Genomic DNA, 27,500 nt, shown 5'->3' on the forward strand with positions numbered 1-27,500 from the left:
AACCTCTCGTGTTGTCTTTTGGTAGATATAAGCACTCTTGTTTACGACGCTTTGGAAGAAAAATCACCACCATTGCCCCGCCGAGACTGCCACATCACCTGATCTCAGCCTTCCTGGGCCTTGTCAATGGTAGACGCTCGACTGTTGGAGATACCAGTGATATCTCGACTAATGTATGTAAAGAACCATCGTGCCTAAACAGGTACTAGTGTCGCTAAAAGGAGCGACCGAAGCACTAATGCTGGGATATATATATAACCGTATTAATACTGCTTCCTTTAATATCATCGAACTCAGTACGTTACTGGTACTTCATTTTATTGACTCCGATGTGGTGAATGGCAAAGTTGGCCACGGCGGGATTTGAACATAGAACGTAATGAGTAAGACCTAAAACATTTCTCTTTTGTATCATAATAAACTTCTGCAATGAATTTCAAGTATTAACGGATCTACTTTTCTTATTTAACAATGGAATGGAGTGTCAAAGAAAACTGTATGACTGTTGTTGGTCTTCATAAGGCAAGTTACGAAGCGTCCACCATTTTCAAACTTCTTGAATCGCTTGGAATTAGCAGATTGTTTGTGCATCGCACCATAAAGAGGTTTGCAGATCATCAAATTATCGATGAGATTCCAACAGAAGGTCGTCCTCGCACTGTGAGGACTCCTAAGGCGGCCAAAGCTGTTGGAACCAGAATTCAAAGGAATCCTCTGAGTATGCAAAAAATCATGGCTAGAGAGATGAAAATTTCACCCAGATTGATGCCTAGGTTAATAAGGGAAGATCTAGGGATGCGTGTCTATCATCGACCTGCAGGACACATATTAACTCCTTCAGTGAAAGTGATCAGAGTGACAATATCCAAACATCTTCTCTGGTACGCAGGCCGTGGTCATCGAAGCATTCTTTTCATGGGTGAGAAATTTTTCACCGTATAAGAAAGCTACAACCTTCAAAGTGACAAGGTGTATGCCCAAAGCAGGAAAGAAGCTTCTGAGGTCATTCACAAAGTTCAAAGAGGCCATCATCCTGCGTCAGTCATGGTTGAGTGGAGCCTGTCTTACAAAAGGGTGAATGAGCTTCATATATGAAAAGGAGGTGAAAAACCACGGCGCGTGTGTACATCACTGATGTCCTAGAGGGTAAAGTTAAGAGCCTTAACAAATCCTTGTTCAATGACAAAGGATGGAGCTTCCAGCAGGACTGAGACCCAGTGCACAAAGCCAAGGTTACTCAGGAGTGGCTGTCACAGATTGTTCCTAACTTCATCAAGTCGGAAATTGGCCCTCTGGGAGTCCGAATTGCATTTCCTGTGGATTACAAAATGTGGTCGGATTTGTAGGTGATGGCTTGTGCTCAATCTCTTAAGCTCACTCTTGGAGCTGCAACGGCCAATTTTCCAATTAGTATTGTGCTTATTGCATCGACAACAATTTTGTGAATCTATATTATTTTTTAATTTTTTTAATTTTTTGTTCAGCCCACAGTTCAAGTTTCATTTGAATGCGATCATTAATTATCCCGAATTTCAAGTTTTACTTTTAAACAATATTTATGGTTAGGAAAATGGATAGAATAATTAAGAAGGCGCGTGGGAATAAGTACTTGTTGGTGTTTGTTGAATTACTACCATCAACTTTGCTTTTCATCCCTCCGAGGACGATTCATTACAGTTGTTGCTCAAGTAGTGACATCGAAATAGATCGATTAATTCCCTCCTTTTAAATTTCTTACCTTCTCTATATATTACGAAACAAAGGGATTTTAGAATAGTCAAAGCATCGATGAAAATGTTTTGGGGCATTTTTCATCTTTTTCATTTTCTTTTTCGAAGTCTGAGATCAAATCCAGTCGATGTCAGCCTTCATTTTTAATGAAACATTCACATGGGGAATTAACAGAATCGTTCACATGGGGAATTAGGAGAATAGTTCACATGGGGAATTAGGAGAATCGTTCACATGAGGAATTAATGAAACATACACATTGGGAATTAGGAGAATCGTTCGAGAGTCGTAAAATTTGCTCTGAGAAGGTTTTTTTCCGCCTGTTTACGTTTTGAAGTCAAATCTCAGACGAAGATGATTTTGCATTTCATCCCTCGCTGTGAAGTTCCGAGATTAACGCAATCGATAACCCCCCCCCACACACACACACACACTTACTCACCAAATCATTGACTTTCGCCTAAATTAGAGACAATTAATACACTATTATTATCATTAGTTGGGACGGTGAGGAGATGAGGAAGGTGATCTTCTAGTTGTTGATGTTGTAGTAGTAATCACAAATTGGTGGAAAGAAGCAGACACACAAGAAAGAGAGGAGAGTCGGAGTAAAAGTAGAAATCAAAGATGAAGTAATATGGAAAAAGGGGTGATGGCCATTGAAAGATTGACAGCAGGTAATTCAGTGTGCTAATACGAGTTGTAATATGTAGGTGAGCGAGGTTGAGGGTGAGGATTAGCAGGCAAGGTACGTGGAAAATGGGAGGAGGAGGGGGAGGAGGAGGAGGAATTAATATGTGAAGCAGAAGACGAACAAAAAAACGAAAAAGAAATCGAGTAAAATAGAACGAAAAAATCAAGAAACGAACTTAGAATAGAATTAAATATTGAATTTAAAGAATCGCAGAATAACAGAAAAAGATCATAATTTCCAAAGACAAAAGAATGATGTCACTGGTGATGATAATGATCTTGGTAGTGTTGGAGATGATGATGATAATGATGGTGCTGATGCTGGTGATAATGATGATGATGATGATGATGATGATGATGATGATGATGATGATGATGATGATGGTTATGATGGCAATGACGTCAGACAAGACTTTAACGGGAATAATGCTCTATTTATTAAAGAATTGACGAATTGATGGCTGAACTGGTTAATACTTAAACTTTAACGCTACAAATTCTGGAGAAAAGATTCATCAATCATTAGCAGGACTGGCGATAGATGAGTGACATGACTCGTGAACTGCCATATCATATCTCGGCAGTTTAACATGAAAATGTCATCTACACATGGTGCTGACATAAAGTGGCTGTTTGTATGTTCAATGATTCTTCTATTGAGAACACCGGCAATACGTTGGCTTTCAAATGGATACAATGCTGGAGCGTTAATTTTATTTTTCCACTGAACGAATATTTGACGAGCATTTTAGCTGTTGTCATCAGTTACACGGGTCAAAAACATGCGTGTCGTAAAGACATAGACAAACATATCGCAAAAGTATGCAAACATTGTTACATACTCACACACAATATACATACATACATACATACATACATATATATATATATATATATTTATATATAATCAAAATAATCAACAAGGATATCCAGAGGTAATGCCGTATGATCGTTGCACGCAACTCCATTTAATTGAAGAATGCAACTATTACATGAAATTTAAATGCAGAGCAATCCTATGCTGCACAAAGACAAAGAATTTAATTAAACTAAAACAGATGGACACATTAGTACAATTTTACTTATAATCTCCAAGAAGTTAAGAAGATAGACAAAGAACATGCTGCCTTCACTTCAGCTTAGAAACTACTAAGGTATCAGGAAGAAAGATTTGTTACAGATTTTGCTTGTCACTGTTTTTGGGGTCAGTTTTAATTTATAGAGTAATTTTATCAAATTCTTGTATATCTAAGGCCGAGAGAACAAGGGTCAGTGTCTGTTAGGGTTAGGGCTGTGGGAGTTGACAGAAATCATAGTGGGTATAGTCATAAAAATGAAGATTTATTAGAAGCAATATCATGAGATTTGGCGAAGAAAAACATAAATCAAGATGTTAGCTGACAATTAAGGGGGTTGGTGACCAGCAGACCAGTCATAATGAAACAAGGGAAATCTTATCATGTAGTACTATAGTTAAATATTTTAAACATTATTGCTATATTGTATAAAGTAAAAGTTTAGGGTTATTCAGAGGATTATTAAGAAGAATATTGCAACAAAAGGATAGAAAAAAGGATAAAAAGTTATATATATATATATGCCTGTATAATAATTCATGTATATATGTGTGTATATATGTTTGTATGTGTGTGCGTGTATGTGCATAAATAGATAATATATAAAACTAGCGAGTATAATTACCTTATTTATTCTAAAGTTGGCTTCATATCGACAACCCGCGCCGTTTTCAATCTCTATCTTATTAGAAAAATCCACGATGCCGATATCACGTCTTCCCATTTCATCTTGTATATCTAAACCTACATCTGAAAATATAATATTGAATACATATATATATGTGTCAGTGTGTGTGTAGAGAGAGAGAAAGAGATAGATAGATAGAAAGTGAGATAGATAGATAGATAGATAGATAGATAGATAGATAGATAGATAGATAGATAGATAGATAGATAGACAGACAGACGGACAGACCTGATATATGGATAAATAGGTAGACAGACAGACAGATAGATAGATAGATAGACAGACAGACAGATACACAGACAGACAAACAGATAGATAGATAGATAGATAGATAGATAGACAGACAGACAGACAGACAGACAGACAGATGTATAGATAGATAGACAGACAGACAGACATATAGATATATAGATAGACAGACAGACGGTCAGACAAACAGACGGTGAGACAGACAGACAGATAGACAGACAGACAGACAGACAGACAGACAGATAGATAGATAGATAGATAGATAGATAGATAGATAGATAGATAGATAGATAGATAGATGGATGGATGGATGGATGGATGGATGGATTGATGGATGGATTGATGGATGGATGGATGGATGGATGAAGAGATAGAGAGAGGGGAAGAGGGAGATAGATACATAAATGGATGCATACATACATAAACACAACCTAAATTCACACACAAAGATATAAACGCACACAGGCTCACAAACACGCACATGCACACGCACATGCACACTCACCCAGTCACACACACCCACACATATATGCAAGGAAAAGAGAGGACTAAACCGAGTTAGAATATCTTCTATTTTTTCATTCTATTCTTATAATTAGAAGCAAGCATTTTTATAATGTCCCACTTTTTCAGATTTTCATTGGTTAAATAATATATTATAAAACGCTCATGTTAGAAATCAAATCGAAGAAATATGTATTAGCACGACTTAAAACTTTATTGCCTTAAGACACAAAGCATAACATTTCTAGAATAGTTAATCCCCAGACAGAAATCTGCTGACCAAGCAATCTACAAATCGAACTACATAGTTTTATGAACGTTGAGCATAAGTCAAACAATTTTCTATCCAAAAAACACCATAGAATGCTTGACATATGATCTTGACTTCCCAATATAAACAAGCGAAAACACTTCAGACACCAAAACTACTAAAGAAATCTGCCAATCAACGTTCACCTTTAACCTTCAGATTCCTGAACCAAAGGTTAAATCTCGCACTAAATTAGTATCGAAATAAAACCAACGACAGCTAAACCGTGTGACACATCTGCTTCCCGATCCGCCTGCCTACGTTCTTTTATGAAGCCCTGAAAGACAGCTCCATAACATGAAGCTGACACAGCTAAATATACACACCTGATTACACATTCTACATAGATGAAAAAAATCATAAATATAACACATCCCACATTTAATCATTAATTGATTAAGTTTTTGATTATATATTCCCATCACAATGTATTCTGGGAGCTAATTATCATTGGACAGAATTTAATGTAAGCAAGTAATTTTAAACTTAACAGAGACTATATAAATTCACGATGCCCTCAAAAGTAGTACACTCCGATGAGACTTAATCTACCCGAGACCTCGAGGCCACTGTCATTACTATTCTTGCCAAAGGAGATAAATGTGTGGTATACAACATAAATTAATTAACCCTTCAGAGTAATGTGACATTTTTATTATAACCTAATGTAAAAAAGTATTATTATATGCTTATGTATACATACATGTGCGTATGCACGTGTGTGTATGTGTGTGTGTGCGCGCGCATGTGCGCGTGTGTGTAATTAATAATTGAGAAGGGAACAGGAAATATCTCTTACGATGCCGAGCGAAATCTTATGCCTGAATATTTATCTATGTACACAAACATATTTAAAAATTGCTATTCTGCATAAGAAAGTATAACAATTGATGTATATAGATAAAGAACTGGCTATTGCTAGCAAAAATAAATAATGAAGAAACGCATCTGGCTCAATTATGACAGTTTAATATAATAGCAACTATATATATATGTGTGTGTGTGTATGTGTGTATGTGTGTATGTATGTATGTATGTATGTATGACCAGCGTTCGATATTTCCCCCTGTGCTTATGAAAACGTGTACCCCTGCCGTAAGGCTTTATTTCCACACACGCCAGCTTAATTTAATTCGTCCTTAATCGAAAAACACATGTTGTTATGTCCTGTTATCATTTTTATTGTATTTCTATAGCATTGTTCGTTTTTTTCCGTCCTTGCTTTTGTATACATTTGCTGCTTTCTTCCAAGGAACCTAATACTCTTAGCATAGTTTTTCCTTGGAGTTAGCCAGATTGGAGCAATCATGAGTTTAACCAGCCGAAATTGCAAAGATAATCTGGTACTCGACTGAGGAAAGAAAACTTCTAATGACCCGTCCTTGTTTTCTTTGTATCGTCTGTCTGGATGTTATGTGTCCCTTTCTTCTATCACCTAACTGTCTGGATGTTTTGCGCGCTTGTCCCATTTTGTACTATTAATATGTATATATATGTGTATCTATCTATCTATCTATATATATATATATATATATATATATATATATATATATATATATACATATATATATGTATATATATATATATATATATATATATATATATATATATATATATATATATATATATATATATAGAGAGAGAGAGAGAGAGAGAGAGAGAGAGAGAGAGAGAGAGAGAGATACACATATATATATATATTAATAGTACAAAATGGGACAAGAGCGCAAAACATCCAGACAGTTAGGTGATAGAAGAAAGGGACACATAACATCCAGACATATATATATATATATGCACACATACATGGTTCTAAGTGCATTTATATATTTATTTAGATACGCTATAAATTCGATGTTGTTGAAACTAACTTCATTTCCAGGAGGTATAGACCAGTCATTTTGTAATAATTGGTACCTACTTCAATTGAGAACAAGACACCATCTCAAGAACCAAGATTCTCCAAAATCGATATGCCAGTGAGGAAAGACATTCGATTGTCTAAAATATGAGATATCAGCTGTGTGTGTGTGTGTGTGTGTGTGTGTGTGTGTGTGTGTGTGTGTGTGTGTGTGTGTGTATGCTTCTGTCACAATATTCATCATCAACGCAGTTGTTTTTTCTACATTGTCTCCAATAAATACACAGAATATGTTGTTGGCACTCCGTCGCTTACGACGTCGAGGGTTCCAGTTGATCCGATCAACGGAACAGCCTGCTCGTGAAATTAACGTGCAAGTGGCTGAGCATTCCACAGACACGTGTACTCTTAACGTAGTTCTCAGGGATATTCAGCGTGACGCAGTGTGACAATGCTGACCCTTTGAATTACAGGCACAACAGAAACAGGAACTAAGAGTGAGAGAAAGTTGTGATGAAAGAGTACAGCAGGGTTCGCCACCATCCCCTGCCGGAGCCTCGTGGAGCTTTAGTTGTTTTCACTCAATAAACACTCATAAACTTGGAATCGAAACCGCGATCCTATGACCGCGAGTCCGCTTCCCTAACCACTGGGCCATTGCGCCTCCACACACAGAACATATACAGAAGGTAAGGGTGCCTAGGAATTTTGAAGAAAGGAAACGATAAAAAAAAACTAAGAGAAACAGCCGATCGCGGCTAAGGGCTTGTGCTTTGTATTTGTACAAGAAAGTTCAGGTAGAATAATGTGCTGGTAAATGTTTTCTGTGTAGATGAGAAAGGAATCAACCCACAACCTCAAGATACAAGATACAAGTTGAATGAAATATAACTTCATCGTATTTACTAACAGACTCTATTTTGAGTGATTCTTATATCCATGTCCTGATTTCTCTCCCGTGATCAACACATCCAAGCCACAATTATTGCACAACAAGCATCAGATTCAATGTATGCGATCCTAGTTTCAACTTCAGAGAATGGTTATTTCGTTTTAATATCTACGTCTTCGACATTTTTAATCAAGGGTGTACTCTTTATTTCTTGAAATTATATTCCGTTTCTATATATCAAAGTACCACGCCAGCTGAATTCAAGGTAGGAGAATTGTGCTCATGACGCCTACTAAAATGGGAACATATGAAAACAGGTATTTCGTTGTTTTCAGACAATCAGGCTGACTTTTCTTTAAAGCCATGCCGATTTCGGATAATTCGGTTCTTGATATTGTCTCCCTTCCTTTGCAGATTGGCATAATATCTGCCAGGCATCTGGTTTTTCTTCCTTCGCAAAGATTTCAATAAATCAACAATTTATATTCTTTTCTACTCTCGGTACAGGACCCAAAATTTTGGAGGAGGGGACAGTCGATTAGATCGACCCCAGTACACAACTGGTACTTAATTTATCGACGCCGAAAGGATGACAGGCAAAGTCGACCTCTGCGGAATTAGAACTCAGTACGTAAAGACTGACGAAATAGCACTAAGCATGGGACATTATGACCGATAATCGGTCATAATGTCTTACGTTTAAGATGATTCCTATGCTTTCCCTGATGAGAAGGTTACAATTTTAATATCAAAGATCCCTATGGATCACACAGGTTGTAATCCTTTGAAACATATGTAGGAATAAAGTATGCAATTATAACATGCGTTTCCTCCAATCCTTAAATTCTTAAATATACTCAAATACCCAAAATTTCAAAGAGTTCCAGCCTTAAAAACAGGAACTAAACCACAGTTATTTTGTGTTCTTTGCTACATTGGTTTCTATTAACCCATTTATTCTATCAGATGAATTTTTATTCATTAAGATAGAAGAAATACACATAATTATATATATATATATATATATATAGATAGATAGATAGATACACACATAAATATATATATATATATATATATATATATATATATATATATATATATATATATATATATATATATATATATATATATATATATATATATGAATGTATGCATATACAACCTTCATAGTTTACCGATTCAGACATACAAAGGCAGTCATATGTACTTAAGTATCAACTGAACGTTTTCATTCAATTTTTATAGAAATATTACAGAGACATTCACCGCTTTGTAAATATAGACGGGTCTAGACTTAACTTCAATTGTGATTCATAATAAATCTATAAAACCTTTCAATGTTGATCGTTGTTCAATAACTTCCCCCAAAAGTAATGATGTTGCTGCTGCTGTTGCTGCTGCTGTTGCTGCTGCTACGGATGCTGACGATGGTGACGGTTGTTTATATTTCAATGTTATTTATTGCTATTAAGTTGCTGCTATCATTTTATCTCGTATTTTAATATATGAAGCCATAATAACAATTTTCGATTTTATTTAACCTAGCACTCTTAGTTTCTCAATCAAAATATAATTATTTTTACATGCTAGTGTAATAGCAATAATAATAATAATAATAATAATAATAATAATAATAATAATAATAATAATAATAATAATAATGATGATGATGATAATGGTAGTAATAATAATAATAATAATAATAATAATAATAATGATAATAATAATAATAATAATAATAATGATAATAATGATAATAATAATAATAATAATAATAATAATAATAATAATAATAATAATAATAATAATAATAATAATAATAATAATAAAATACCTACTTCAGAAGCAAGGAAAACTAATACAAATAGCCACAAAACACGAGCAAAACAAAAAACTGTTTTCAGTATTTAAGGAAGCTGACAAAATACAAACAACAAATCATACTACCTAATAAATACGAAGAAGAAGAAGAAACAACAAAAGCTATAAAACATATGAAATCCAAACTAAAACTAGAACAGCAACGAACCATAATAAAACGATGGCAAGAAAAGTCCCTCCATGGCAAATACTGGGCTAAACTAAATACAAAAGAAATTGACAGAGAAAAATCCCAGCAATGGTTGAGAAGCTCATGACTCAAAGCAGAGACTGAAGGATTTTTAATTACTGCACAAGATCAAAGCCTCCCCACCAGAAATTACAAAAAAACATATAATGAAAAGAAACATAACAAGTAACTGCAGAATGTGGTGATGGACAAGAAACAATAAATCATATTATCTCTGACTGCACAGTCCTGGCTAAGAAGGAATATATTCACAGACACGACAGAGCTGGGACCTATATACACTGGAAGCTATGCCAACACTATGGAATAACAACAGAAACAAGATGGTATAAAGACACGCCAGAAAAGGTCACAGAAAACGAGAAAGCAACCATACTCTGGGATATGCCAATACACACAGATAGGGAAATTAAGGCCAATACATCAGATATAGTTGTCAAAGTTCATGAAGGAAAAAAATGCTTTCTAATTGATGTATCAATATCAGCAGATGTCAACGTTTCCCTAAAAGAAATGGAGAAACTTTCAAAATACAAAGACCTGGAAATAGAGGTAACTCGAATGTGGAATCTAAAAACAGAAACAATTCCTATCATAGTAGGCGCCTTAGGTATAATAAAAAAAATATTCAGACAAATACATAACAAAAACACCAGGACTTACAACTATATATATGATATACAGAAAACTGCACTGCTGGGCACTGCACACATCTTACGCACACTTTCAATACAGTAACCATAAGAGCATCACAGCAAACCACAACACATACCCAAGGCACACAGAGCTGCGCTCGGTAGTGAAGTGAAAGCACGTTATAAAAATAAAACTACTGATTAATAGTAATAATAATAACAACAATAATAATAATAATAGTAATAATAATAATAATAATAATAATAATAATAATAATAATAATAATAATAATAATAATAATAATAATAATAATAATAATAATAATAATGATAATGATAATAATGATAATAATAATAATAATAATGACAATATAGCAAGGATTGTCCATCGGACACTTTGCAACAAGTATGGACTTGACAGAGCGAAAAACCTGAACCGAACATAATCGAAAATGATTATGCAATGATTCTATGAGATTTTATGATTCAGTTCGACCATAAGATAGAGAATAGGAAGCCAGACATAGTGTTAATTGAGAAAGAAAGCAAATGGTGCTGACAACAAGGTATGCGATAAGGACGAAAGAAAAATCGATAGATATGACAGGTTAGCTTGGGAGGTAAAATAGTCGTGGTCGATGAAAAAGGTGGTAGTAGTACCAATAATTGTCGGAACCCTGGGAACAGTGAGTTAAAATCTTGAGAACATGGAACAAATAGAGCTTGTAATAAAGGTAAAGCACTAGCAGAAAACAGCAGTGCTTGGAACCGCTCGAATACTCCGGATGTTGCTCGAAAAATAAGGGGGGTTACCTTAGTTCACTGGTAATGAACAGCTGGCACCGTAATACATCTCCAGCGTTAGAAGCTGTGCAAAATCAATAATAATAATAATAATAATAATAATAATAATAATAATAATAATCTTTTAGATACCCACCAGCTTGATCATGTTGAAGGAAATGCAAAGAAAATAAAATTAATTGCAAAGACAAAAGCACATGAAAAATTAGCTAGCAGATGGCAGCAGAAACCTCTGCATGGCAAGTATGTGGCTCGTAGCAAACAAGCTGATGTCGACCAGAAACACACGCATCAATGGTTACGAAGCTCAGAGCTAAAAGTAGAGAGTGAAGGTCTCATATTGGCTGTTCAAGACCAAAGCTTATTAACCCGGAACTACCAAGCCAATGTGATAAAAAATGGAGCTAACACAAAATGCCGATTCTGTAACGATGCGATTGAAACTATAGACCAGCTAATCTCAGTGTGTAGGGTCTTAGCACCTGTAGAATATAAAGCAAGACATGACAGAGTTGGCCAGTATTTACACTGGACAATATGTCGGCATTATAAAATCAAAACCGCTGACAAATGCTATAAACACCATCCTGTGACTGATAGACAGAATGGTACTGAACGACTGAAAGACTTACTAATCTGGGTATGACGTGGATCAGTTATAAGAAAGTGTGTGTCATGGTCCCCCATTCCTGGATTTTAGTAAGTCTTGAGCTGGTACAGTTGTCTGATAACATATCAAATTTTATTAGGAGATTAATGAAAACTGGAATACAGAGCTAACTTCGTGTGGAAAATTTTTGGCGAAGGTTAACATCAAGAGAGGCATATTTCAAGGAGATAGCCTATCACCACTGCTGTTTGTAATTTGTATACCTTTCACATTCACATAGATACGACAGAAAGTGACATCGGGGTACACCTTGAAAAGAGGAGGGAAATTAAATCATTTGTTATATAAGGATGACTTAAAGATCTTTGGAAAATCTGAACGTGAAATAAATGGCCTAGTTTCAATAGTGCAGATATTCAATGAGGATATCGGAATGGAACTTGTGATTAAAAAGTGAGGAATGCTTATAATACAAAGAGGCAAAGAAATGTTGTCTGATGGCGAGAAAATCGAGGATATTGAAACTAATGGATATCGATATCTGGGCATTTTGGAATACGACAAAATCAAGGAAAGTGAAATGAAAGAAAGCTTTAGGTGAGAATATCGTTAATTATGAGAGGCATGCTCGATGGAAAAAACAAGATCAGGGCAATAAACACATAGGTTGTTTCCTCAATGCGTGATGGCGCAGGTGTTATTAGGTGGACAAAAACAAGCTTGAGGAAATGGACAAGAAAACCAGAAAAGTGATGACAGTAAACAAGAAACTACACCCCAAAAGCGATACTGATAGACTGTAGAAACAAGGGAAGAAGAGGTCTCATAGGATGCAAGATCTGTGTCGTCAAACGTGAACAACAGTCTGGGATGGTACATCAAACAAGAGAGTGAATTCTTGCTTGCCACTGTTAAAATTAACAATACAATGACTGCCGAAAATGGGATGCACCCACAGATATTTAAGAAACAAGATGAAGAAGAGGGAGTAAAGAACAAGAAAATGAAATGACTACATGGGCACTACCTCAGAGAAATCGAAGGAAAAGACAAGATAGATCAATACTTGGAGATGGCAAAGAAAAAGTGATCTGAAAAGATGCATTTAATGACTGAGATGCAGCGCTCAAGAACAAACCCTGAGAACTAATTACACCAAGTTTCAAATAGATAAGAGTAACGAATCACCCCTTTGTAGGCAGCAGAAATGAAAGAATCTCACTACAAAAGGAAGCATGATAATATGGCTAAGTTCGTCCACTGGAATCTATGTGAAAAGTACAGTCTGAACAGAGCACGAAATGGTACGAAAGTGAACCAGACGGGGACACCGAGAACAATGAATATAAGATACTGTGGGATATTACAATCCAATGTGACGCCCTAATCGATGCTCGGAGATATTATTGTTGTAGATAAAGAAAAAAAGAATCCAAGATTATAGATATTAGATACCTGTTGATGCACGCGTAAATGACAAAGAACTAGAAAAGATTGAATAGTACAGACTACTAAGAAGAAATTGCAAGAATGTGAACTATGAGGAGAGTGTCTGATATTCCAGTAACTGTAGAGCCATTCAGGGCCCTAACAACTAAGTTCGAGAAATATGTCAGAGAAATCGGAATTGACATGAGAACAGAGCAGGTCCAAATAGCTGTTCTGTTCGGGACCGTTAGGATTTTGAGACGGGTACTTGGATGTTGAATGTTTTCCACGATAATCAACAACCAAATACCAAAGCATGTAATGTGCGGAAAAACAACCTGTGAGACCTTTGACAGCACACTGCTGTTCGATCTCACAGAACCTACCAGAGCAAAGAAGACCCAGCGTTCTGAAAAGTGAAACAATAATCAATAAAATTAATACGCCAACTTTTTTGTTTTTGTACTACGTACCTGTGGTGTGTGTCATCAAGGGAAGAAGTAAAAAGGTTCAAGGGGTGATACAAAGTAAAAGAGAAATAAAAGGTATTAAATAGAGGGGGTATATTTGAAGTGAATGGCAAAGCAGGGGTGAGAGAAAGTCAGAAGCAGAGGAAGTATAGTTGAAGTGAGAGGCAAAGCGGCAAAGAAGAGGAAGTGGCAGAGAGGGGGAGATTGATAGCGCTGAGAGGTAAGAAATATAACGCGTTAATCGCAGGAGGACGGTTAGAGGCAAGGAGACAAAGAGGACGGAGAGGGGAGTGAAGGTGGAAAGAGAGAGATTTAGAGAGATGGATTGAGTTAAGGAAGGGAGTGTATAAAGAATAATAGTGAAAGACAATGGAACACAGAAAACGCTGGAAAACTCGTTTTCGACGGTTTATGATAAAATCATCTATCTATCAATTTATCTGTCTGACAGTTATTCTGTCTGTCTGCCTCACTCTCCCACTAACACACACACACACACACACACACACACACACACACTCTCTCTCTCTCTCTCGCTCTCTCTCTCTCGCTCTCTCTCTCTCGCTCTCTCTCTCTCTCGCTCTCTCTCTTTCTCTCTCTCTCTCTCTCTCTCTCTCTCTCTCTCTCTCTCTCTCTCTCTCTCTCTCTCTCTCTCTCTCTCTCTCTTCCAGCAAATAACTGTGGATGTTACTGTTACTTTTCTACTGTTGAAAGGAGAGGTAAAATATTTATCATTATTTTCAGAGTAGACTGATGCATACATCGTAAGAAAAGTAGATACGTAGATAAGTACACGCATTGTTAAATTAAAATCGGGAAAGAGGAGAAACAAGGAGGAAGTGAGAGACAAAGAAAGAAAGTGAGAGAAACAGTAGATACGTAGATCGAAAGAAAGGCTGATGCGTAGATACATAAACGCATTGTTAAATCAAAGAGAAATAACTGCAGCAAATATCGGATATCATTTTCACTTTTCATTAGAACAGAGGATAAAATTAACTCGCAAGTGGCTGAGTACTCCACAGACTGGCATACCATTGACGTAGTTCTCAGGGAGATTCAGTTTCACACAGAATATGACAAAGCTGGCCCCTTTCAATGACAGCTACAACATATTTTGGCCAGGTAAGCGAGATGAACCTTCAAGTGGTTGGAAGAAATTCATTGCTAAACGTATTTCCCTCTTCTTCATTGTTAAAACTAAAGAAGCTAGAACAGATCGATCGAAATTGTCATTTTAAATGGCTGAAAAGCTTTCCTTTCTCTGTCTCTATCGCTTCATTCCTACGGTTAAGAGAAGGAAGGTGCATGGCTTAGTGGTTTAGAGGTATTCGACCCACGATTATAAGGTCATGAGTACGATTCCCTTATAATCATGGGTTAAGAGAGTGAAGGTGCTTGCCTCAGTGATTTAGGGGTAAAACAAAAGGATCCTATATAGGGATAGGAAAATCTTTTTAGTCGTCAGGGTTACTATGGATGTTAATCTGGTCCTAACAGCGACATTTGTGGGTCTCAGAGATCTGGAGATAAACAGCGATGCACAGGCTGTTGTTATCAAATTGAGCATAAGTCGAGAACGAAGTCACTAGACGACGGAATAGCAGTTATTTCGTCTTAGCTTTCACTGCTTATACTGAACACATAACATATTTGCCTTATGATATGAAACATTTCCTTTTCTTTCACACTTTTTTTTTAATTGCACTCTGTCAACTAGGTTCCTGTTCATCTGATCAACGGAACAGTCTGCTCGTAAAATTAACGTGCAAGTGGCTGAGTACTCCACAGAGATGCATGCCATAACATAGTCCTGAGGAAGATTAAGCCTCACACAGAATGTGACAAGGCTGGCCCCTTTGAATTACAGCTACAACCCATTTTTGCCAGCTGAGTGGACCGCAGCACGGTGAAGTACGGCTCAAGAACACAGCGCGTCGCCGGGAATCGTACTCATGACCTTATAATCGTGGGTCGAATAACTCTAAACCACTGAGCCATGCACCCTCCTTCTCTTAACCGTAGAAGAAAAGAGTGAAGCGATAGAGGCAGAGAATGGAAAGCTTTTCAGCCATTTAAAATGACAATTTCGGTCGATCTGTTCTAGCTTCTTTATTTTTAGCAATGAAGAAGAGGGAAATACGTTTAGCAAGGAATAAAGGGAAAGATTTTCAGGTGTTTACGTTTTCATTCTGGGAGTTCTAGAACGATCGACTGTTAGTTTTCTCTTCTTTTTCCCACCGCCGGTACTTATTCGCCTTCTTTCATAGTTCTTCATGTCTTTTAGTCTTTTAGTTAAGGGGAAAGACCATGATTTTGATCAGGCATGTTTAACGTTTCCTCAACAAACAAGCTCTACTCCTTCCCTTCTTTTTTTTATGCAAAAACTATTGCAAATTTCGAACGGGGTCTACCTGTGAAAAGAGCCCAGGAAAATGAGTTGGAGAGAAAAGGACTCTATACTTTAAAGAGTATCTTCTACCATAGCCTCGAATCGACCAAAATCTCGTGAGTGAATTTCATAGACAGAAACTGAAAGAAGCCCGTCATATATATATGTGTGCGTGTATATGTGTGTATCTGTGTTTGTCCCCCACCACCACCATCACTTGTTAACCGATTCTGGTGTGTTTGCGTCCCCGTAACTTAGCTTTTCAGCAGCAGAGAATGATAGAAGAAGCACCAGGTTTACAGGGAATAAGACCACAGTCAAATGACTAAAACAAGTAAAAGAATAAAAGAATACAGAAGAACCACTAAACCAAGACGGTTCTTTGGTACATTTTGGTTATCTTACCCCCTTTAAAAATTACCATTAGAAAATGGGGTTATCTCCCCACTAAAAACTTGGGTTATACATCCCCCTCCCCCGTCAGCTCAACGATTTTATTTTGCCATATTTTTGGCCTGATTGATTTCCTGTACATCATCAATATTTTACGTCTAAGCGAACATTGCAGATGAAACATCCAGTATTTCAGTTTTTTTCAAGAAAAATGGAGTTCTTCACCAAGAAACACAATGCAACAACGGTCATTTTATGAATTTCTCAGTTGGAATTCAAAATAGATGGCGGTGTAGAATTCGTTGATGCAGACACGCAAAAGGACTGACAACAGATAATTGGTTTGCTAATTCACGTTTATCTTTTCATAAAGCATCACTTTTCATATATGGCTGGGTACACATGACAAGAATCAAATTTTGTGAACGTGAGCTCGTAATGAAAGCCAATTGTGTTGTTGAGTGGAATGATTATTTGAGAGAAGCTTGTGCTGTATGATTATCATTATTATTGTTATTATTATTATTATTATTATTATTATTATTATTATTATTATTATTATTATTATTATTATTATTATTATCATTATTATTATTATTATTGCCTTTGCACAGCTTCTAACGCTGGAGATGTACTACGGTGTCAGCTGTTCACTACCAATGAGCTAAGATAACAACTCTTATTTTTCGAGCACCTTCTGGAGTTTTCGAGCGGTTTCAAACAATGCTGTTTTCTGCAAGTGCTTCACCCTTATTGCAGCCCCAATTTGTTCTATGTACTTTTCAAGGTTTTTACTCGCTGTTACCTGGGCTCCTACAGTTATTGGTACCACTACCACATTTTTCATCGACTGCAGCGGCATACCCTCCCAAGCTAACCTGTCATATCTATAGATTTTCTTTCTTCCCTATCACATACCTTGTTGTCAGCAGGGCATGCTATATCTATGATCCAGCATAGTTTGTTTTCTTTCTCAATTAAGACTCTCTGGCTTCCTATTCTCTATCTCATGGTCGCTCTGAATCATAAAATCTCACAGGATCTTTGCGTTATCATTTTCGATGATGCCTTCGGGTTTATGGTTCAACCAATTTTTTGCTCTGTCAAGTCTATACTTGTTGCAAAGTGTCCAGTGGAAAGCCTTGTTATGTTTTCGTGGCGTCTCTTATATTCCTTCTGGGTTAGTGGCGTATATTGACTAGTAATATGCCATACGGTTTCACAATTTTGTCCACAAATTCTGCACTTACCACTTTCTGATTTTTTTTCTACTCTGTATTTTATGTAATTTGTTCTTAGAGCTTGTTCTTGGGCAGCACGGATTAGAGCCTCCGTTAGAATTTTTCTTCAGGTTGAGTAGCCCATCCTGCTCGAAACTTCCTTGAATAAGAGTTGTTTAAGGATATTCAACGAAACACCCATGTTTCCAGAGGTGACTTATCCAAACTCCAAAGAATTCCTCTCAACACTTGGCTCTGATGCTCTTCCACTACTTCTGCTCGTAATCAGAAATGGACATATCGTCAACCACTACGGGGCATGCTCAGCTGGTTAACGTCAAGCAACTGACGAGCAAATCTGTGGTACTGAGCAGAATATATGTTGTAGCCCATCTTTTATACCAAGACAAAACCTGTACATGGCACTTCCAATTATTTAAGTCCAGAAGCCATATGAGCCACTGCTTGGTACTGCATAAGGGCATCTATTATTATTATTGTTGTTGTTGTTGTTATCATTATCATTAGTAGTAGGATTGAGTGAGTGAGCAGCACGTGCCATCGAAGTGACACTGGAGTAGAATATCCGATGCCCATTATACCTATCATTGCTACCTGTCTGATAAGGGTACACCAGGCACATGCATCACAACCATATGTGCACGTCATGGTGATGTGATGTTAAGATAAACAATGCATGATCTTGCTGGTGAGGCCCAGTTAGAGTTTTTCTTGAGGTCCAGTATCCCATCTCACTCAAAAGGTCCCTGAATAAGATTTCTTTAAGGATGTTGAACAAAACACGTTTCCAGAGGTGAATTATCCAAACCCCAAAGAGTTCCTTTCAATACATGGGGCTACTGCTCATGATCAGAGATGCACATATCGTCAGCCACTAAGGGACATGCTCAAATAGTTAAGGTCAAACGACTGACAAGCAAATCTGTGGTATTGAGCAGAATATTTGCTGTAGCCCATATTTTATACCAAGACAAATCACTGTGCATGATAATACTTCCAATCAGTTAAGATCAGAAGCCATGAGAGCCACTGCCTGGTACTGCATCAGGACATTTTTATTATTTAGTAGTCTTATTTTCATCACGTACTTTCATTGCACTACCACGCGCAGCTCCGTGTGCGATGAGCCCGCGTGGCGGTGGCGCAGCGTGTTAACTAAACCGCAATTAGGTATTTGACGGACCGATTCCAGGCAGATGTGTGAAGCCTTTCGCCAGCACTTTGCTCGTTTTCGGAGAGAGTGGAGGGACGGAGATGATGGTGGACTTCAGTCCCTACCTCAATGGCTTGCCGCGTCTCTCGACATCCAACGCTGAGTGCTCTGAAAGGCAGATATATTCAGCCGAAATTCAGAATGCTTTTGTCAGCTGCACGAGGCGCAAGTCACCCAGTTTAGATGGTCTGCCCCATAAAGTTTGCGTAAATATGTTCTCCGATCTCCTCGAAACGCTCTACGGCCACTGGCAGCAGAACGGGAGTTTTTCCAGTTCAGTAAACCCGTGCATCGTGATGCTGATATGGAAAGACAAAAATGAGAGGGACACATTAGATAACTTCAGGCCCATAACCCTGATTAACACAGAGTTTAAGATTTTAACCAAGATATTAGCAAAGAGGTTAGCGCTTGTCGTCGAGAATTTGGTTGGGGAGGTGCAAAGCTGCGCAATTCGGACTAGGTCCATACACGACAACCTCCACCTCATGCGATACTTCATAGAAAGGGTAGGGTGTAAACCTGACTTCGGTGGGGCACTGATCAGTTTAGATTAATCGAAAGCATTCCATAGTGATGACCATCGATATCTAAAGGCAGCCCTCAAAACGGCTGGCTACGGCCCCGTCTTCAGAGGTTGAATCGCTGCAACACACAGCGGCATCTACTCGGTAGTCAAAGTTAATGGCCACCTCTCAGAACTGTTACAGATCTCCCGATCGGTCCATCAAATGTGCCCTCTCTCCTCCTTACTGTACGTATTGGCTCTTGAGCATTTACTGCGGAAGCTGAGAATCCCGCAGGAACCAGACACCTCAGAAATAAAGGTGGTCGGCACATCATTGGAGGAATATGAAAAGTTGACGGGAGAAAATCTTAACCCGGAAAAGTCGGTGGGCTTGCAGCTCGGCACCTGGAGAGGCAAGTCCATGTCATCCGACAGTGTGGTTGAGCGCTGGACGGACGGACAGGTAAAGTTGCTTGGAGTCTGGTTCGGACCACACCTCCAGGTGGATAAGAATTGGGATGAGGTGACGAGCTGAGTAACCAGTCTCACCCAAAAATAGGCGACGAGGAAGCTCTCACTGAAAGGTCGGGCGGAGGTGGCGAATGCGTACAACTGCTTGACCGTCGTGCCCTGACCCCGTTCGTACCTTGCCAAGTTGGAGCGCCTCCTCTTCAAATTCATGTGGAGGGGGCAGATTCCATTGGTCAGGCAGTCCATCTGCTACCAACACTCTCTACGCGGAGGACTGGGCATGCTGTGGCTAATGATGCGCAAACATCTGTTGAGGCTGCGACATCTCCAGATATTCTGCCTAAACGGTGAACAGGTATAGTCGCCGTTTGTCAAACAGGCCTTTCCCCAACTCACCCCCTTGACTGAGCTGCAAATACACTCTACAGGCACAGAAGGACTGTCACGGCCTTACCCGAGATGCGCGCAGAGCGACGAAACCGTTCCGCACGCACTCGTCCAGTGTCCTTGCATTGCTGACTTGTAGAGTTATGTTGAACAGCTGTTATGACGTGTAGGACAGATCCGGCTATCGGTCGAGTCCATAGTGAGGATCAATCCACCGCCTTCCATTGGTCCGGAAGGGCGGGCAATTTTCCTGTCTGATGGCACTAGCGAAAGAGTTGGTATGGTGGACCAAATTGAAAGGAATGAAGACAGATACTTTTCTTTTCAGCCAATCCCTCATCAACTTCTTCAAATTTCACTTGAAAAGGAAGATGAGGCTGGAGAGAGAAGTGCTGTCTCCCTGTATATTTGCTAAAGGTGGGTGAATGTAGGGAAAATGGCCCGTGGGAGTGGACCTACTTTAATAATGCGCCTGTAGGCTACTGAATTTGAGAGGGAGAAGAGTGCCCTTCACGGATGCCCTCGAAGCGTCGAGTGGTTCAAGATTGGTAGGGTACCTGAGCCAACACCTGGTCGTTACCCCACCCTATTGAGGAACTTTCATTGTTATATTATTTTTATTTGATATAATTATTATAGTTTTAATTGTGTACTCGTTGTTTTTGTGTAAAATCCCCACCGTCCATGTCTACGGTATTATCCCTTATATGTAGGCCCTACTGGCCAATAAAGGAAATTATTATTATTGAGTGAGAGAGAAGTGCATGCCATCAAAGTGACACTGAGGTAAAATATACGAAGCCCATTATACCCATCACGACTACCCGTCTGATAAGGGTACACCAGGCACAGGAATCACAACCATATGTGCGTGACATGGTGATCTCATATTAAGATAAACAGCGCATGACCTCGTAGTGGGGCCCAGTTAGAATTTTCTTCAGGTCGAGTACACCATCCGATGAAAAGGTCCCTCAATAAGGTTTGTTTAAAGACGTCGAGCAAAGCACCTATGTTTCCAAATATGAACTAATCAAGCCCCAAAGAATTCCTCTCGACACATGGCTATGGTGCTCCCCCACTACTTCTGCTCATGATCAGAGATGCACATATCGTCAGCCACCAAGGGACATGCTCAGCTGTTTAAGGTCAAACAACTGACAAGCAAATCTGTAGTATTAAGTAGAATATTTGCTGTAGCCCATCTTTTACACCAAGACAAAACAATGTAGATGATAACACTTCCAATCAATTAAGATCAGAAGCCATGAGAGCTACTGCCTGGTACTGCATCCGGGCATAATTATTATCATTATTATTATTATTATTATTATTATTATTATTATTATTATTATTATTATTATTATTATTATTATTATTATTATTATTATTATTATTTTTGTTACTTTTAATCTGCATGTTTGTTACAGTCAATTGCCGAAACACACCCAGCACCCTAGGAGATGTTATAATACGACTGAAAGCTTGGAGTAGGAAGTGGCAGAGGCAGTAGTGAAAACTGTTCATGTAATACAACACGGACATTTAAATGTATAGGGTTTTTCTAAGGATGTGGGCAGTACTTAGCACAATGTTTTGGATTTCTTTGAGACATGGTTCTCCTGGGAACTTATCTAGATATTTCTGACATCCCTTTATTATCATACCTAGGGTACCCACGATAACAGGAACAGTTCAGAATTTTAGATGCAAAATTTTTAGTATTTCAATTTCCAGGCCCTTATTTGTCAAATTCCTTTACAGTGCGAACACTTACATCTATTAGTCTACAAGTATTTTCTTCCCTGTCGCTATGTCGGTGTTGACTGGAAAATCTCATAGGATTGTGAGTTTTACCGTCAACGACTGGCTCAGGATGACGTTCATACAAGTAAGCAGGAGAGCTCATTCTGTAGCGCTTATATATTTTCCAATGTAAGTACTGTTCGACCATATCGTGGCAATTTTTGTATTCGTTTGGTGACAGGACAGGACACCTCGAAACGAGATGGTCTATTGTTTCGTCAAATGTGTGGCAGAGTCTGCATTTGGGGTTAGAACCGTTTTGAAGAACGTTAGTCTGGTAGTTTTTGGTAAGCGAGCTTCGTGTGCCGTTAATATGAAATCTTCAGTCTCTGCTTTCAGTCCTGAGCTTCTCAATCACTGATGGCTTGTTGCTTGGTCTACATCAGCATTTCGGCTTCGAAGTATATACTGTCCATGCAGAGGCCTCTGGCTCCATCGCTCCTCAGTTTGTTTCCACCCGTTCTTTTTGCACTCTGCTTATTTCCTGGCTGTGGTTTCAGGTTTTACCTCTAATTCAGTGTTAATGCCAAGTTCCCTGGCGAATTTGCAAGCTTCCTTAACAATAGAATGTGATTTTTTTTCATGCTTTCGTGCTTGCACACAAGCTGCAGTATCCGGTCTTCTGCGGAGTATCTGTTCATTGCTATTATTATTATTATTATTATTATTATTATCATCATTATTATTATTATTATTATTATTATTATTATTATTATTATTACTACTACTATTACTATTATTATCATTATTATTATCATTATTCTATTACTGGCCTTTTCACTCGTATTTCTAAGTTATTTTCCAAGGTGTTTGAGTTAATGTTATATAGATGCATATTTTCTCATTTATTCGAAAATAGTTTCGCTTTCAATTGTTTCACTTTCTTATCCTACAGCATAAAAAAGCTCTGTCTAATAAATCTGGAGAGGTAAATGGCAACCAGGTCAAACTATGTGAATCGATACGTCTCTTCTCAAAGGATATCTAAAAATAGCAAGGATGATAGTAAAGTATTTGTGTACAATTTAAACGTTGATGGTGTTAGTTTGTTCCTCAACACAGCTGCTACAACAAGCACTATCCTAAACGAGACAGCTTCATGCTATACCACGTAACAAGGCCTTCCCCACAGTTTGCATGGTACTTGGTCAGGTGCACTTGAAAGGTCCAAAAGACTTCTCAAGAAGACAGCATTATTGTAACTGTGTCAAGTTAAGGGAATGGAAAGGCACGAAGGTGAGGGTTCATGGCAAAATAGCTCACCTTTTAGAGCTGTGATAGCAAAATAAACCTTTTGGTGGTCTGCTCTGAAGTGCTAACCACGCAAAACACAACAGAATGCATCGGAGAGCATTTGTGTCCGGGCACTTGAACCGAGATGACACGCTAATGTGGCGTTTGCTATTTTACTCCAACAGGCAGCTGGGGTTGGAATACCTAAGTATACGCTCAAGCAGAAAGGCGGGGGATAATGTATAATCCATCAGCACAGCCTGACATAAAATGAAATGGTAAACAATAACGCGATTATAATGATTGCTTATTAATATAGAATGAAATGTTCAATGAACTGAGGCAAGCAATGGAAAATATTAATCGTAGCCTGTAAAAGAATACAGAATAATAGAATAGTGGGTAGTATATTCTAACTGATTGTATAGAACATAGTTTGTTCAGGAAAACATTATGTAAGCGCGCAAATCAGTGTTGTGAATTATACTACCTTATAAAATTTCAAATATGTTTAGAGCCCCAGCCATATTTCAACTGATCTAAAATGTGTGTGTGTGTGTGTGTGTGTGTGTGTGTGTGTGAGTGTAGTCTATTTCTTCATTCCTGGCAATTTCATTATCCGCCCACATAAATGACCTGGGTTTAAAATTAATGTTCCTTACATACGAAATTAGTTTCAAGTGAGGTCAATATTGATGATGTTCTCGGCTTCGGCTCACTACAAGAATAATTTGTAATATACCGTTGCATATCATCGAAGAATTCTCATAAAACCATACAGTCATGGCCAAGGTTTTGAAACAGGTCCAAAAATTGGAATTTTTATATTAAACACACAAAGTTGTATCTAATTTGCAATATATTATTACTTGGCCAAATGTTTGGAACATATTTTTGATTTTTCCTACTCTTTCTTCTAGATATGGAATCATTCGATCTGTAAGTATATCTCTACGTCACTCATATTTGAATCGAATTGTACTTGGGCTGAACAATTTTTATTTATAAGAAAATGTTCCAAACTTTCGGCCCTGATTGTACATTATTTTATTTGACGTCATTCGTCATAGAAAAAAAAACAACGACCGCCATGCAAAACTCATGTATTTCTGGAGACAGCGTTGAATTTGGAAATAATTTTATTGTTGCTCAACGAAAGTTTATCGGCGCTCTGGATAACATTGCTTCTCAGAATGTCAGAGCATGAAGTATGAATTCATAGGTTTAATAAACTTACAAAATTGCTGGATAAAACTGGAGGAAACATACGCAAAACAAATTGTTGAGTGTTTCTACTACTTTCGCGATAAAGAATAACTATGGAGAAAATGCTGAAGATTCAAATAACTTGTATTTACTTTGTTCGGTTAGGAGCTTAAGATAAATGCAGTCTTCAAATGAAGCTCAACAAAGTCGACCTCGGCGGAATTTGGACTCAGAACGTAACGACAGACGAAATAGCACTAAGCATTTCGCCCGGCGTGCTAACGTTTCATTTTCTTTACGGTCCACAAGGTGCTACACACAGAGGGGATAAACAAGGACAGACAAAGGGATTAAGTCGATTACATCAACCGTAACTGTGCGTAACTGGTATTTTATTTATTGACCCCGAAAGGATGAAAGCAAAGTCGACCACGGCGGAATTTGAACGCAGAACGTAACGGCAGACGAAATACCTATTTCTTTACTGCCCACAAGGGGCTACACACAGAGTGGACAAACAAGGACAGACAAACGGATTAAGTCGATTATATCGACCCAGTACGTAACTGGTACTTAATTTATCGACCCCGAAAGGATGAAAGGCAAAGTCGACCGCGGCGGAATTTGAACCCAGAACGCAGCGGCAGACGAAATACCGCTAAGCATTTCCCTTGGCGTGCTAACGTTTCTGCCAGCTAGACGCCTTATCTTAGTCATAATATTAAACAATGAGTTCTAGTCTATAATGGCTAACTTTCTTATGAGAAAATAAATTGTGAAGAAGGCCCATTTTCTCAGTTATTGCTGATAGATACACTAATTTATCGAAAAATTTTATATTTTATCTCCAGATAAATCTTTGAGCAAATTTTTTCTGTTATTATGGATTCGCTGACAAGACACGCTGACAATACGAGTTTACGTTGATGGAGTGAGTAACATGCATGGAAAAAATTTGGTGCGGCCAAGTGTTTATAAACAATCAAGAGAAGGTTTTAGTAACACATTCCCACGCATATTAATGTCTGTGTGTGAAAAAAACATTTATGCAATATAAACTAACAGCTGATGTGATGAGAAACAAGAGCAAAAATATTATGAAAAGCAACTCGGAAATGTCTAATATGTGTGTAAAGCGACATGTTTTCTACGATTTCTTGACAATTATTCTATTATATATATATATCCATATATCTTTCAGGGATGGCAAGAATATATACATGCATAATTTCTTGTCAATATTCAGATCCAAATAATTGGATTCCAGGCTCAATCGGAAACAACTGGTTTCTTCTTTGCGATTAAGTGTCGAGTGATTCATGAGGATAATATAAAGCAAGGTGTGAATATTACAATAAAATGTGCAGGTAACTCGAGAATAGTTTACAAAAGTACAAAAAATTATCAAAGGTATAATACACACTACCCCTACCCTCAGGGTACCATTCCCCGGTAGGATTTGTTATAAATCTGTCAGCATTCTAAAGCGATCTATTGATAATGTATCAATCTTGCTTTATTGCATCAGTCAACAGCTGACGAGAGGAAACTAATATCCACACACCAGCCTTTCATTGTCCTCTCAGTTTCACTCTTTATTTTCTGATAATTTTTTTCTACATCATATATACAGGGGTTGGACAAGATAATGGAAACACCTTAAAGTTTCAAACAAATTTATCTTAATATGGGGTAGGACCGCTTTGGCAGTAATTACAGCTTGAATTCTACGAGGTATGGATTCGTACAAAGTTTTAATTGTTTCCAAAGGAATTTTTGTCCATTCTTCAGCTAAAACTGTCTCCAGTTTTGTAGTGATGATGGTGGAGGATATCAACTCCTTACTTGTTTTTCTAAAATGCACCATAAATGTTCAATAATATTGAGATCTGGGGACTGTGGTGGCCTGATAAGATGTCCAACTTCACTAGAATTCTTCTAGTGCCATTAAGTAACAACTTCAGCTGTGTCAATTGGTGCATTATCATCCTGAAAGGTTGCGTTTCCCTCCGGAAATAGTTCCGCAACCATAGGATAAATTTTATCAGATAAAATGCTTAAATACATTTAACTATTACTTCTGCCATTAAGGGAAACCATTAAGCCGGCGGATTCCCCCCACCCCGATCATCACAGATCCTCCTCCATATTTAACAGCTGGAATAAGGCAGTTTGGATCAAATGCTTCTTTTGGCTGTGTCCACACGTATACTCGGCCGGTGGTCGGAAATAAAGTAAAGGATCACTGGTCCGAGAAAATAACATACTTCCACTGCTCTAGGGACCAATTCTGTAGGTTTTTACTCTGCTCTAAGCACTTTGCAACGTTTGTTTTTGAAAGTAGTGGTTTTCTGATTGCAGCCCTCCCGTGAAATCTGGCTTTGTGCAGCTGCCGGTGAACAGTTTTGGCGGAAACTGGGTTCTCAAGGTGGTCGTTAAGCTCTGCAGTAATTTGGGAGCTGTACTGTTGTGATCCTTTCTAACAATTTGATTAAGAGTCCGACGGTCCCTATCTGAAAGTTTTGGTTTTCTTCCGGAGTTTTGTTTCGAAGAGGCCGTTTTTCCCTCTTTCTCAAAGGCTGTCATTACTTTTGTGACAGTACTTCTTGTTACACCAAACATTTCGGC

The 27,500-nt window shown here is 37.9% G+C and overlaps 1 protein-coding gene across 1 annotated transcript in view; it reads right to left on the reverse strand.

Moving 5' to 3' along the window:
• The window catches only part of LOC106883867 (endoplasmic reticulum-Golgi intermediate compartment protein 1), a 183,671-nt gene that overhangs the window by 116,777 nt on the left and 39,394 nt on the right, over positions 1-27,500 (reverse strand). The window contains exon 4 of the mRNA XM_089339576.1: positions 4,126-4,250. Within this exon, the coding sequence (XP_089195702.1) occupies positions 4,126-4,250 (125 nt within the window). The remainder of the gene's footprint in view (positions 1-4,125; positions 4,251-27,500) is intronic.

The sequence above is a fragment of the Octopus bimaculoides genome, chromosome 22 (assembly GCF_046866305.1).
Source record: "Octopus bimaculoides isolate indiv1 chromosome 22, ASM4686630v1, whole genome shotgun sequence".
NCBI classification, from domain to species: Eukaryota; Metazoa; Mollusca; class Cephalopoda; order Octopoda; family Octopodidae; genus Octopus; species Octopus bimaculoides.